This window comes from Rhinatrema bivittatum, chromosome 10 (genome assembly GCF_901001135.1).
Source record: "Rhinatrema bivittatum chromosome 10, aRhiBiv1.1, whole genome shotgun sequence".
NCBI lineage: Eukaryota > Metazoa > Chordata > Amphibia > Gymnophiona > Rhinatrematidae > Rhinatrema > Rhinatrema bivittatum.
The window spans coordinates 13902983-13918183 of NC_042624.1; the positions used below are offsets into that span (position 1 = coordinate 13902983).

Sequence of the window (15201 nt, forward strand, 5' to 3'; positions counted from 1 at the left end):
ATAAAAGGGCTGGAGCCGAAGTTTGATGATTTATCAGGGCAATTTGGGGCCTTAAAAGAAGCGCTGGGAGACGTCGGCCGACGGCTTGATATAGCGGAGGGTCGGGTCTCAGCAGCAGAGGAAGACATCATGGTGGCCACCACGAGGCTAACAGCGGTGGAACGGAGAGTAAAATCAGCGGAAGAAAAACTTGAAGATCTAGAAAACAGAGCCCGTCGAAACAATTTGAAATTTATGGGCTTTACAGAAAATATACCGGAGACGGAGATTAAAACTACGCTGGAACGTTGGTTGCCGTCTGCCCTTAATTTGCCCGCTTTGGAAGGCAAATTGCAGATTGAAAGGGCCCATCGCCTCGGACCAAAACGGGACTCGGACAGGCGCCCCAGGCTGGTAATTGCCCGATTTCTAGACTGGGATCAGAAGAATTTAATACTTACCGCTTATAAAAAAAATAGGGAGCTGCGTTATCAGGAGGGTAAGATAATAATTTTCCAAGACTTTTCCGCCGCAGTGGCGGCCCAAACGGAAGCTGTTTACGCCGACTTGCAGTACCCTCTTTAATAAAAATATCCGGTTCGCACTGCAGTTCCCAGCGGTCTTAAAAATATGGAACGAGGGGCAGATTCTGGCATTCGATGTCCCTGAGAAGGCAGCAGACTGGCTCACAGCCTTAGTAAAAGAAAAATGAATGTCTTGCTGAGGGGGGAGTTGTCTCTTAATAGGAGTATGGCACATAGCTAAGAAAGCAGCAAATTATGGGTGGAGTGTGATAGTTTAAATATTAGGCCCATTCCCAGTTTAGTAATTCTGTTCACTAGGTTATATGGCCTTTATATCTTCATGATTGCACCCGGTACATGGGGGGTGGATGAGGAATGGAGAGGGCTGGTTATTTGTGACAAGGGGAGGGCAGAACCTGGTCACATCAATACGGATCTCCAACCCCATAGGATTGGGGGCAGTGATTTGTGGGTCTGAGGGGACTCAGTTTGAGGGGAGCGATAAATCTGGGGAACACTAGAGGGGGGGGAGGAGGGGGATTGGGGAAAGTGGGAATAGGGGGATCGTCAGTTGTACATGGACTAGGAAGAAGGGAACTATGGTACATTAATAAGGGTCTTGACAAGGGGGGAGACAGGCTTGGTATGGCCTTCCATGCAAGGTCAGGGAGACATCTGGAAGCAGACGGACTGGGAGCCCAGGCTGGGGGGCTTACCAGTAACAGATGACTAGTTCTGGGACCACTCTTCTTGGTATCCTATGGATAAATGAACAAATTACGGGTGAACTCGTGGAACGTAGGAGGACTGGGTTCCCCTGTCAAACGCCAGAAAATATTGAGCACACTACAACGTCTGAAGGCGGATATTGCGGGGCTTCAAGAGACACATTTGACAGCTGTGGAGAGTCAGAAGCTGAAACGGGGTTGGATTGGGCACTGTTTTTACAACCCGGCAGTCAAGAAGAAGGCGGGCACGGCCCTACTGATACACAAAAATTTGAGATTTGAATTGGTACAACAATTTGCTGACACAGAAGGACGGGTATTAATTGTAGTAGGCAAGCTACAGGGGAGGGAAGTAACCATTTGCTCTATATATGCTCCTAATCAGTACTCACATATATTTTTTCAAAAGCTCGTGGGGCAACTAATGACCATGATGAGAGGACAGCTAATTCTTTTAGGTGATTTCAACTGTGTTCACGATCCCGCGGTAGACAGATCACAGCCTGGGGCGAGAGCAGATATTGCAACCGGGAAAGGGATTGCATATTTATGCAGAGAACTTACCTTGATTGACATATGGAGGACGTTGCACCCTACCGAGCGTGATTACACGCATGTGTCACGCGCACATGCGACGCTGTCCAGGATTGACTATATTCTGATATCTGAAGCAATGTTTCCAAGGGTCCTGGAGGCGACTATAGGCGATGTGGCAATCTCGGACCACGCAGTGATTGGGATGGGAGTGCAAGTAGGCCTTAATACGCCTACACCGAAATTGTGGCGATTTCCTGTGCATTTGGCAGAAGATCAGAAGTTTGGGAAGTTTTTGATAGCTAAATGGAAGGAATTTGCGGAACATAACAAGGAACATGTAGATCAGCCAGGACTATACTGGGAAACTAGCAAAGCCGTTATGCGGGGTGAGATTTCCTCCTACGTGATAGCGCAATCGAAAGTTATGCACAAAAAAATCTTGGATTTGGAACAGAGTCTGGTGAAAGCCAAGAAAGAACTGGGGGCTTGCCGGAATAAGGAGAATTTGGCCAGCTACAGGGAGTGTCTCCAGGCACTTAATGACGTGTTACATCTCAGAGCGCAAAGAAGTCTGTTGGCGGGGCGAACACAAACTCTTCCGGTTTGGTAACAAGGCTGGACGACTCTTGGCCAATCTCGTAAGAGTGCAAAAAGGCAAATCTTTCATAGATAAGTTAAAGGATGACCAGGGGAGGCCCCTTACTACTGGTGAAAAAGTGGCCGCGGAATTTCGACGATTCTATATGGCTCTGTACCAAGAAGATAGGGTGGGGGGTTCTGCAGAGGAAAACCAGTTCTTCGAGGGCCTGAATCTACCACAGGTCAATGGCGATCACTTGCGCAAATTAAACGAACCCATAACTTTGGAGGAACTCAAAGGGGTTATTACTGCCAGTAAAAGACATAAGGCATCCGGTCCGGATGGATTAAGCGCTGAATACTATAAAATACTCAAGGATGATGCATCGGAGGCTCTGCTGGCATTCTTCCATGAGGCCCAGGCCAAGGGGCAGTTCCCGGACGGAGTGACTAAAGCCTTCATCACGGTTCTTAAGAAACCGGGCAAGGACTTGTCACATCCCGCAGCCTACAGACCAATATCTCTGCTAAATTGTGAAGCGAAACTCTTTGCTAAAATACTTGCAGACCGATTAAGTGTTGTCTTCCCATATTTGATCATGGAGCACCAAGCGGGATTTGTCAAGGGCAGAGCTATAAGCACTAACATGTCAAAGTTATTGGTATCTATGGCTGAATGTCAAACCAACGAACTGGAGGCGATGATAGTCACATTCGATTCGGAAAAAGCCTTCGATAGGGTCTCCTGGGCTTACTTGTTTTCTGTATTGGAGCGTTATGGTTTTAGGGGGGAAATTTTAAAATGTATATCTCTGCTATACCGTAATCCAATTTCAGCAATTCTGGCGAATGGTCAGGTTTCTGCAGACTTTCGGCTCTGTCGAGGTACACGCCAGGGATGCCCGCTTTCTCCCCTACTATATATTTTGTCCATAGATCCACTATTACGGAAGATAGCGGGAGATCCTCAAATCAGAGGTTATACCATGGGCGCCCAGAACTTTAATATCTCTGCTTTTGCGGATGATGTGTTAGTGTTCCTCACATCCCCTCAGCAGGCTTTACCTAAAGTCTTACAATATCAGAGGGAATTTGGGGCGTTTGCTGGATTGAAAATTAATACGGAAAAATCTGAAGCCATGGCGCTAGGACCCAACCTACGGAGGGAGTGGATGGGTCCCTTTCCCCTAAAGTGGGTTGATAAAGATATGAGATACCTCGGGATCCGTCTCACCAGTGAGGTTCAGCATTTACATAAGGCCAATATAACTCCCCTATACCAGAATATGCAGAATAGGTTGAAAGGCTGGGCGAGTTTACCTTTGTCCCTTACGGGAAAGATTTTTCTTTTGAAAATGATGGAATTACCAAAATGGATTTATGTGTTACAACAAATTCCTCTCTGGTTAAAGAAAGTAGAGGTCCTGAGAATACATGGGTTGGTGCGACGGTTCTTATGGGGGACACATAAGGCACGGCTACCGTTATCTATACTGATGTTGCCCAAATTGCAAGGGGGACTGGCGTGTCCAAACTGGAGGGAGTACAATCTTACCTGTATCCTTCGCCATATATATGATTGGTTCAACGGTACTAGCACTTACTCCCCAACGCAGTTTTTAGTAGAGTGGATGTATCCTTACAAACCTATGAATCTAGTACAAGTCCCGGGGAAAGATGTACCCTTCAGATTTAAACGTAATCTGATTGTCTCCTCGAGCAGAGGAGCCTGGAGATATCTGTCGGACAAAATTAAAGTTGACTAGTACAATCACCCCTTATGTGTCCTTCATAGGAAATCCGCAGTTTCCTAGTGGAATGTCCTCTCATGTGTTTCAGGTTTGGGCTAATCAGGGGCTAGATAATATTCAATGCTGTTTTGATCTTAAATCTTTAGTTCTAAAAAGTTTCCAGGATCTACGTGTCCAGTATGGTTTGGTTTCTCAAGATTTCTTTGCCTATCTCCAGATAAGGCACTACATATTCTCCCTTAAACATATAGCGGAAGATTTTTCCAAAGCCCTTGATCTGCAACTCTTCTTTACTACTCTGGGGAAGAGACCTAATTCCAGTGGGACCTTCTCTAGGGTATTGAAATCGTTGGTGAATAACTCCGCCATTGAGGGTATTCAGGAAAAATGGGGAAAAAGGGCGAATCTTGTCTTAAGTACTGACGAAATAATAATTAGTATTCGGGAATGCCACAGATTGACTGACAATATAATTCTTAATGAAGTCCGCTATAAAATCTTGCACTGTATGTACATGTCACGAACACAGATGTATGCGGCCAAACTGTGTGATGATGCTAAATGTTTAAAATGTGGCATATCAGAGGGATCTTTGTACCACCTTCTCTGGGAATGTGGGGAGCTTGTCATATTTTGGTCTGCGATTACTTCGGAAGTCGGTAGAGTTTTGGGTTTTCCAATGCCTTGCGATCCTAACTTTTGCCTCCTAGGTATACCAGCTAAAGACCTAGACATGTTAGACCCTGCGGCTGCTGCATTTGCAAGGAAAGCTATGCTGATTGGACTACAGACTATAATGGCAAAGTGGATAGCGGTGGATCGACCAGAGAAGGCCCAGTGGCAGGCACGGATGGTGACCTTAATGCGTTTTGAATATTTGTCGGCCAGACATTCGACTAACAGATGAGCTTATGGGAGGCGACATGGCTGCGATACCAGCATAGTCTACCACAGACGCTACAGGCGTCCATTCAACTACAATTGCGAATGGATTACAAGGAATCCACCCGAGAGACAAGTGGGATCTGACGCCTTACAAGCTCCCTTATCTAACCAATCACCAAGTACTATGTACCATATTAAGAACTTTTGAGAACTTTTAAGATCTTTTAAGAACTCTAAACTTCCTAGCACGGACGGCATAAAGGGGGGAGGGGGGATGTCAGGAGGGAAATGGGTGGGGATAGTTGTATCACCTGTTTCTTGTTACCGAATGTTCTGCTGTGAGAGTTTGTATTATAAATAACATAAAAACTTCAATAAAGAAATTATACAAAAAAAAAAATATAATATATACGCAAGTATATCTTTTTATAAAAACTGTAACATACCTGTGTAATTCAGGATCCACAAGTAAATTTACACATATAGAAAAGGGTTATTGCAGGGAAGGGCCAAAATTTACACAAGTAAATTGCTATTTTATAAGCAATTTATTCATATAAATGTCACATCTTATTTGTGTATATTCACTCCTGCTCAGTATCTGGAGTACGTGATCATAAACATCGTAAAAGTGAAAAAAAAAAAGACTGGATGGGGAGGGAGGTCTGGGTGAAATGGGGGGACTTCAGAGTCAGGAGGGTCTTTAGGAGCTCAGATGGACTAGGTGAACAGGTAGACTAATTGATAAAACTGGTTATTTCATTGCTGTGCACATGTTACAAAATCCTCTGACTTACGCATGTAAAAGCTGACTTACAGGGTGGGGGATAAATGTGTCTAAATAATGCAAGTAAAATATGCTCATGAATCCCTTTAAAATTTGAAGTACAAACATGTGGATATATCAATTGTGCACACTTATCTGGCTAGATTTTGACTTACCGGGCTAACTAGCACCTTTGCTGTTACTTAGACAGCCACATTTGAGCTTACCTGGATAAATAGCAGTGTGTATCCGGCTATATTCTGACTCATCCATCTAAATAGCAGCAGGTGCTACTTATCTGATTAAGTCTGAAAACCACCATTTGTCTATTAAAGTAGCGCTTTTAAGACTTAAAATAACTAGATAAGTTTGAAAACTCTAATTATCTGGCTATCAGATTTAGCAAGATATGCAGTGCTTTTTAGACTAATCCAACTTGTCTTACTTATTTAGACAGATAAGTAGCATTTTAAGACTTATTCAGTTAAGTAGCACTTTTTGTTGACTTATTGGGCTATCTTGTATACCCAGATAAGTCTGAAAAGTGCTATTTAGAGGGACAAGAAGTATTTTTCAGACGTATCTGGCTAAGTGCCACTCCTTAGCTGGATAAGTCTGAACTTGCATGGCTCGAAGGTTTTTAGATACATCAGCATGTTTGTGCACATATGTACCCATATTTTATACATTTTGCATACTGTATTTGCACAGGACACACGTGGGCAGTTTCAAAAGTTATCCTCCCTGTAATGACCAAATATTCTGTTACTTTTTGCACACTTTACTAGTTACATACTGGCATCAGTAGCAGGGGATCGTCTTAGTGTTTGCGTATTTGCCAGGTTCTTGTGGCCTGGTTTGGCCTCTGATGGAAACAGGATGCTGGGCTTGATAGACCCTTGGTCTGACCCAGCATGGCAATTTCTTACGTTCTTAAGAACAATCTCATAAAATCAGTTGGTAACAAAAGAAAAAAGAACTAGATTTAATGATAATTCAGGCTCATATTTTTCTCTAAACCCAGTTAACTGCAAATAATCATCTAGAAAACAGTTAGTTTTGGTTATTTACTTATTTATTTATTTTACAAGTTTTCTAAACCGACATTCGTGAGTGCATCATATTGGTTTACAATGAACTAAGAGAAATACATCATAGAGGAGAAGTACAGCGCACCGGGGGGAGGGGGGGGGGGGGGCGACAGCAAAGGGGGATAAACAAAGGCAAAAGACATAATGAAAGGGTGATTCAATGGGTGCAAATATCAAGAGGAATTAAGAATATAATATGGAGCAGAATAGAATCAGAATATAAGCTAACACAGAGATAGCATAAGATAATTGACATAATTAAGATAACATTGTGGGGAGAATGAAAAGTAGGACTAGGAGACCTATGCTGGGAATGCCTGTTTAAAGAGCCAGGTCTTGAGCTTTTTCCTAAATTTGTACTGGCAGGGCTCAGTGCGGAGTTCAGTGGGGAGAGCATTCTAGTGGATGGGTCCTGCAACAGAAAGGGCTCGCTCTCTCGTGGTGGTGAGATGAGCATTCTTGAGGGAGGGGGGGGCAGAGGGTAGCTTTGTGGGTTGTGCTAGTGGGGCGGTTGTGGAGGATGAAATGCAGTGGCTCCTCCAGCCAATTGGAATTGTGAGTGTATAACGTTTTGTGGATAATGGTGAGAGTTTTGAAGAGGATACGTGAGGGTATGGGCAGCCAGTGAAGTCCTTTGAGGACAGGTGTTATGTGGTCGGATTTGCTGGTATTAGTGAGGGTTCTAGCTACCGCATTCTGTAACATTTGAAGTGGTTTGATGATGACATATGGGAGGCCCAGAAGTAGGGAATTGCAGTAGTCCTTTTTTGGGCAGATGGTTGCTTGTATGACAGTGTGGAGGTCATGTGCATAGAGTAGGGGTTTAAGTTTCTTCATAACGTGTAGCTTGTAGAAACCTTCTTTTAGAACAGTGCTGATGTGCTTTTTGAAATTCAGTTGATGGTCAATCATGACACCAAGGTCACGTACAAAAGGCTGAGTGGAAGTCGAATTGTACAAGGGGATGCTTAAAAGGGCTAGCCTGGGTTCTGTGGAATTGTTTGCTATTATTCTTATTCTAAAGAATAAGCATATTTTGGAGTGCCCTTCCAGAAGCAAAAGGTAAACATTAGAAGTTATTAGTACTATAACTCTTTATACACTGTTATTGTATAAAGCTCTTACATAACAAGATCTAAGAGTTTATGACTAATAAAGTTTCTGAGAAAATGGTTAAAAGGCCTTAAGTTCTCCTCCTCAGATAACAATACAATACATATTTATCCATCATTTCCCATGTTAGAAACTAATAATGTCGGGGGGCCTTTATAAAAATAAATTTATATAATTACTCATAATGAAGGGACAATATCTTCTCTAATCTCTATAGCTTCTCCTAGCATTGATTCTTGGTTACTCTTAGGACCAGATTTATCTCTCAGGAAATTTTCTAGCTGTAATGGTTCATTGAAACTGAATTTCTTACCCTGGAAATTAATAAAACATCTAGAAGGATATCTCAAATAAAAAGTTGCTCCAATTTCCAGGATTTTACTTTTCAGTGCCAAGAACTGTTTCCTACGGACCTGCGTAGATCTTGAAACATCAGGGAACATATAAACTTTCTTACCACAAAATTGCAGGTCCTTATTTCTAAAAAGTTTTTCCATTAACAATTCCTTATCTCTCTCAGCCATAAAAGATACAAAGAGAGTTGCTCTTTTATTGATAACGTCTATTGATTCCTCCAAGAATGTGGTAATTCCCATACTACTTTCCTCATTTATCTTATCTTTTATATCAGGTTGAGGTAAAAAATAATGTATTTTAGAGAAAGTTGGAATATCTTTCTCTTCATACATTAAAATCTCTTTTAAATATTTTATTAACATTTCTCTGGGGGACAATAATCTAGTCATTGGACAATTAACCAATCTTGTTTTTAGCTCTAACCAGATTTTCTAAATTTTCCAAATCAGTATGTATTAGGGTGTTTACATTTTCCAAACTTTGCATGTTATTTATTTTCCCTGATACTTCATTCAACATTTCTTCTACAGCACTCAATCTTTTACCTTGTTCTAAAATAGAAGTTCTATTAACATTAACCAATGATGTGAGAGAAGAATTTACTTGGGTCAAATTCAGGTCCAATTTTACCAGTACCCTCCACAAGTCCGAGAGAGTCACATTAGAAGAATCCACAGAATTAATCTGTGCTTTACCAATGGTTACAACTAGATTCCCCTCTTGTGCCTCAACTATAGAATCTTTGAGGCAATCAGAGGGGTCAGAAACATCCGCCGCGACTTGCACAATATTTGCACTCACGTTGGGTGAATCCTTTACCTCAAGTTGTCCTTCTCTTGAATCCTCATGCGGTTGAGGGGGAGTTGCTGCATTGCCTGGACTAAGCGAGGCTTCTGACGAGTCTCGCAAACTGTCCATTCTTGGTGGTCCCTGCCGACTCACGTGGGCATCCATGGGTCCAGTTCTTATTGTGGTCACTGCTGGTGAATAAGTGGCAAACCTAGCTTTCCTCTTACAGCCCATCAAACCTTTGATAATTCCGGTTTCCAGTCAAATCTCGGTCAAAGCTGGTCTAAGCCGCGCGCTTCTTCGGCACGCGCGGCTTAGGCAGCGCGCCGGCGTCGACTGCACACCGGCATCTCTCGGGTTTTAAAGACCCGGACTCCTGATGATGACGTAGGGACTCAGGCTCAGCTGATGTTAATCGCTGGTTTTCATGCCATTGGCTGGCTCCTGTCACATGGTAGGAGCACTGGATGGCCGGCACCATCTTTAAAGATGGCAGCAGCCATCTTTACAACGGCGGCGGCCAGCCAGTGCTCCTACCAAGTGACGGGGCTGGCCAATGGCACGGATACCCTGTCATATGGTAAGGGCAAAGGGCCATCGGTGCCATCTTTATGAGTGGCAGCCGACGGCCCGAGAATGGAAGATCGCTCCCGGGACCACCACTAGATCACCAGGTAATTTTAAAATGTTTTGGGGGGGATCAGGAGGGTGGGGGGAAGCTAAGGGGTCATTTTTAAAGGGTCGGGTGGGTTTTTTTTTTTTTATCGGGCCATCGGCGCCATTTTTGAGTGGCAGCCAAAATGGCGCCGATGGACCGAGAGCGGGAGATCGGTCCCCACACCCCCACTGGACCACCAGGTACTCGTAAAAAGCTTTGGGGGAGTTCGGGAGGGTGGGTTTAGGGTTTTTTTTGGTGTGCCGATTTTCCCCGCCCTCCCCCCTCCCCCGATTTACAATTTTTCATGATAAATCGGGGGAATTTCTATTGTATCGCGACTCTTAACGATTTTTGACAATTTAAAATATATCTGACGATTGTTTTAAATCATCAAAAAACGATTCACATCCCTAATGCACATCCCTAATAGGAACCCAGTTACCACTTGTAAAATGATCTACGACTTTCCCTTGTTTTATGGGCTGGAAGTACAAATCACACTGAGGATATGGTCTTAGTGCTGGTTTATTAATAGATAGTCACAATTGCATATGAAACTGCACAAAACAAGGAAAATGTTGCAAAAAAATCTTTACACTTTATATTTTATGCTTTGTATTTATTACTTCCAGAGATATTCTTAACTTATTTAATGTGAGAACGAAGGACCATCATACCACCCTCATTCAGTATTTTTTATTGACAAGGGTCTTTTATAATCATCGGTCCTAAGTGCAAACACACACCTGTGGGAGAAAATTATATTTTTTATATAAAGTTTTTTTGCTTTTTAATAAATATGGGCCAGATTTTAAAACATGCGTGGGCGTAGATTTGTGCGCGCAACCCGGCGCGCACAAATCTACGCCCAATTTTATAACATGTGCACGCAGCCGCACGCATGTTATAAAATCCGGGGTCGGTGCGCGCGAGGGGGTGCACACTTGTGCACCTTGCGCACGCCGAGCCCTAGGGGAGCCCCAATGGCTTTCCCTGTTCCCTCCCTCGGAGGGAACTTTCCTTCCACCCCCCCACCTTCCCCTTCCTTCCCCTACCTAACCTGCCCCCAGCCCTACCTAAACCACCCACCTAACCTTTGTCTTGTAAATTGCACCTGCCTCCGGGCAGGCGTAGGTTGCATGCGCCAGCCAACGGTCGGCCCGCGATCCTGGGCACAGTGGCAAATGGCCGCTGTGCCTGGAGGCTCCTTCCCCGCCCCCGCCCTGCCACCCAGACCGTCCCACCCCTTTTTTCAAGCCCCGGGACATACGTGCGTCCGGGGCTTGCGTGCGTTGCCGGGCCTATGCAAAATAGGCTTGGCGCGCGCAGGAGCGGATTCTCGGGGTTACGCGCGTAACTTACGCGTGTAACCCTTTGAATATTCGTCCCTATATGTATACTTCTCCTTCAATCAGTTCAGCAATTCTGATTCAGCACACCCAACATGATACCATGCTTCAATAATGTACTGCCTCAGGGACTTCCTGTTTTCTTTGCTAATAAATGGTGAAGGGTGACATTTAATTGAATTCAATTCATAAATCCTTAGACGTCATAAAATCTCAATGCGTCAGCCATCTTTTTTAAGAAGCAAAAAAACTTTACAAAAAAAATTATTTTCTCCCACAGGTGTGTGTTGATTATAAAAGACTCTTGTTGGTATAAAGAACTGAATGCAATTTAAGCTCACTCACTGCGGGTAGTATGATGGTCCTTCCTTCTCACATTCAATAATTTAAGTATATCTATGGAAGTAATAAAGACAAAGCATAAAATATAAAGTGTAAACATTGTTTTGCAACATTTTGTTTTTTTTTTATTAACTGATAAGCCAGGAATTCTTTTTATCATCACCTTATGATGTACTATAGGCATAAATAAACAGGTAATTTCAATCAAGCTTGCAAACACTTATGTTTGGGGAAATTTTTTAAATCCAGTCCACTTGGCTCTTCATTGAAGCCTTTCTTTAACTTTTCCTAATCAACACTTCAAAGGCTGTGTGACAACTGTGTCCAGAGGACAGCAAAGACTTCTTTTGTGATTCAACATCTGGCATTTCTTCATTTAACTGAAGCCTCTTCCTCATTAACTCTACTTCTCTGTATTTATTTTATTTATTTATTTTATTTATTTGATGAGTTTTATATACCGTTATTCAGTTGAGCCATCATAATGGTTTACAAACGTGTACAATATCTTGTAACTGAGCATTAGTGAGAACAGTAAACAGATTCTTAATAAATGTGTAGTTGTATAGAGACATTTGAACCATTGAACAGTATTAGCAAATGGATATCAAGTCCAGAATGAGATAAAATTTGGGTAGAGGGGGAGGGGAAGTAGGAATGGGGGAAAAGGGGTACCATGTCCCTGCCTTTTTACCTATGCATCCTTCCCAGTGCTGTCTTCCCTGTTTCCCTCTCTTTACAACCCATCCTGAAATTTTCCTTTATGCTAAAGGACAGATTTTTAAAGGGCCGTACACATAAAAACTGGGATTTATTTGTGTGGCTGGGCCCTGTGCGCACTGCGCGCATTTTCAAAAGATCCTGGCCACGAGTAAGTACCAATACGAGCACAAGTGCCGAGCCCTGAAAAAGGGGCAGGATCGGGGGCATGGTCTGATCAGGGAGGAGCAGGGCAGGATGGAGGCCAACCAAGACAGTGGCCAATGGCCGCTGTCCTGGGGAAGTGCGCACCGGCAGCCAGCCAGCAAGCGCAAAATGCTTCTGCTCAGGAAGAGAAGTAAATTGAAAAATAAAAACTTTTTGGGTAGCTAGGTAGGGTTTAGAAGTCATGGTAGAGAGGGTAAAGGGAAGGAAGTTTAGGCAGGGGGTAGGGAAGTTCCCTCCCAGTCTGCTTCTTAATTGGAGTGGACTGGGAGGGAATTGGGGAAGGCCCGAGTGCATTGCTGTGCGCAATTTACTAAAATTCACCCCAATGAATGAGCTGCCCGCAGATGCGCACATGGCCAACAGATTTTATAACATGCATACGCCGGCACGCGCATGTTATAAAATCAGCGCGTCCATACACACGCGCACTCCTTTTAAAATCCACCCCTTAATATGAACATAAACGCCAATGTATGAGAATTCTACTATTAATTGAATCTAATCTATCTTGAGACCAGCTTGGTTAAGGTAGAATATGAATGTTTTCAAATAAATAAATAATAAATACATTTATCTAGTCTAGGCCATGTTATACAATAATTCCCTTCCAGTGCAAACTCAGTAAATACTTAAGATACTTCTTCTGCTTATAGGTTTAAAAGTTTCAATACTTTAGCAACACATAAGTATTAAGCACTCATCAATTTCCACCGGGATCTCACACTATCACTTTGTCTCTAGGTCTTCTAAATGGTGGAAATAACTTCCTGGTGTCCCAGTATACTTTTTGAATCCTCTGAGGACTAATCTGGATCCTCAGGGACAGGGCCATACACCAGGCTATCAGTAATCTGAGCTTGCCTACCTCTGAGCCATTCGGTGATTCTGTACACATCACACTAGCTCTAAAATTAGCCAAAGCTGGTTCATGGCTGCCTGGATGGAACATTTTTTGCCCTAACGCTTTTTTTAAGAAGGAAAACAGAATTGTTTTGAGTATTTAGGCCAAATGGAAAGTATCAGATTTTTGCCCAACCCCATCTCCATTTCCACCTAGTACCTCCTTACAGGCCTCAGTCTCCAAAAAATCACTTTCCTGAGATAAGCAGGTACACAATAAAGTTTAGAAGTCAGGAAATTCCAACCTACCCATGTCTACTTGTACTGTGAACATAGAAAGCTTAGTTTTATATTTTGCCATAACCAAATCCATCTAAACAATATTGAAGAGACATTTAAAGAACCCTCTTGGAACAATGATAGACAACATGTGTAGCAGATAAAAACCTAAGTAATTAAATCATCTTATAGCAGTTATCCAACCAATTATTCCGCGTAATAGCATCATGGATTATTTTTTAACTAAAAGGTTGACTTTATGCTAGACTCCTTTTGTAATAGTACTGGATACACTTTGATTCTCAAGTCTTTGACACTAAAATTCCCATCAGCATTCTTGCTGACTCCTGAAAATAATTTTACTGAACAATTCCAGATTCTCCATGCCATCCTTCTTACTAGCTCAACTTTGTATTTTTTATCACGTGCAGACTGTGGATATCCTGAAAATATACCAACAGCACAAATCATCGGTGAATGGAATAAGGAAAGCTATCCCCCTGGAACTGAGGCAACTTATAATTGTCGGCCCGGATACATAAAAGTGGGGCGTCAAATATGGAGATGTCAAGATGGAGGATGGTATGAATTAAACCCTTTAGCGAGATGTAGAAGTAAGTATATTCATTCTCATTAAAGCAGCAGTACTACTGAAACTCCACAATTGCTAGCTTGTTCAGAATTTGGCTTTGTTTTTCTACTTTTGATTGTAAGTCATAAACAAGGATATATTTTGAACAAAACCCTGAGTGTCCCACTTAACCAGCTAGATTTTAGCCAACTAAGGGGGTCATTTTCAAAAGGGAACGGGGCAGGTTCTGGGCGGCGTCCGCTCCGGAAGGGGAGGAGTCGGGGCGGACGCCGCGAAGACTTCGCTGATGGCAAAAAGGTAAGGGCCCTTTTCGACGCCAGTTTCGCCGCCAGTTCTGCGAAAGCCGGCAGCGACAGCACCGCGAAGGTGCGATTGCTGCCGGCTTTCGCAGACCCATTCCCTGCTTCTCCACCCCGCCCCCCTTTATCGCTGGATTTTCTAAGCTCTGTGACCTTAGAAAATCCAGGCCTAAGTTTAAGCTTGCCTTCATTTGGTCCTTTATCCACTGCACCCCTGGACCAAGTGCAACTGGCCACCTATCCCTCCCACCTGTGACACCCATTGTAAAAAAATTAAAAAGATACCCCTCGAAGCCTCCAATTCCCCTCTTCCTGACCATTCTGAATTGGTTCACTGAAACAGACACTTATAGCCAGCAGATGTAGAGAAAACCTCTCTATTAAATGCTACAAAAAAAATATAATAAGGCTGAATGGAGAGAGAGACTGGCAGAGTGCTACAGAAAGCACCAATATAATAATTTTACTGATAATAAGACATTATGTAAGATTTTACACTTGTACATTTCCAATCCCTAAACTAGATTATACAATTGACAAAATGTCTATGATTGGCTTTTTACTATAAACTTTTCATCTGAATAGCTCTATGTAGATTCATTCTCGCTTTGCATGTAAACTCATTCTCAATTTGTATGCAAATGTTATCCCTGGGCTTGCTACTAAAAGTGCCAGAATGATCTTGTTGATTCTAAACATATTTACTGTAGCTCTGTAACCCAGTTCTTGTCTGTTAACCCAACATTTTCAGTTTAGCCTGCAACGCCTTCCTGTCTAGGAAAAGCAAAGCTCAAAACTGAAGCAGAAATATTATAT

The 15201-nt window shown here is 42.8% G+C and overlaps 1 protein-coding gene across 2 annotated transcripts in view; it reads left to right on the forward strand.

Annotated features, from left to right (window-relative positions):
- The window catches only part of CFH (complement factor H), a 633102-nt gene that overhangs the window by 45734 nt on the left and 572167 nt on the right, over positions 1-15201 (forward strand). For both annotated transcript variants that reach the window (XM_029617534.1, XM_029617535.1), the window contains exon 2: positions 13926-14108. In XM_029617534.1, the coding sequence (XP_029473394.1) occupies positions 13926-14108 (183 nt within the window). The remainder of the gene's footprint in view (positions 1-13925; positions 14109-15201) is intronic.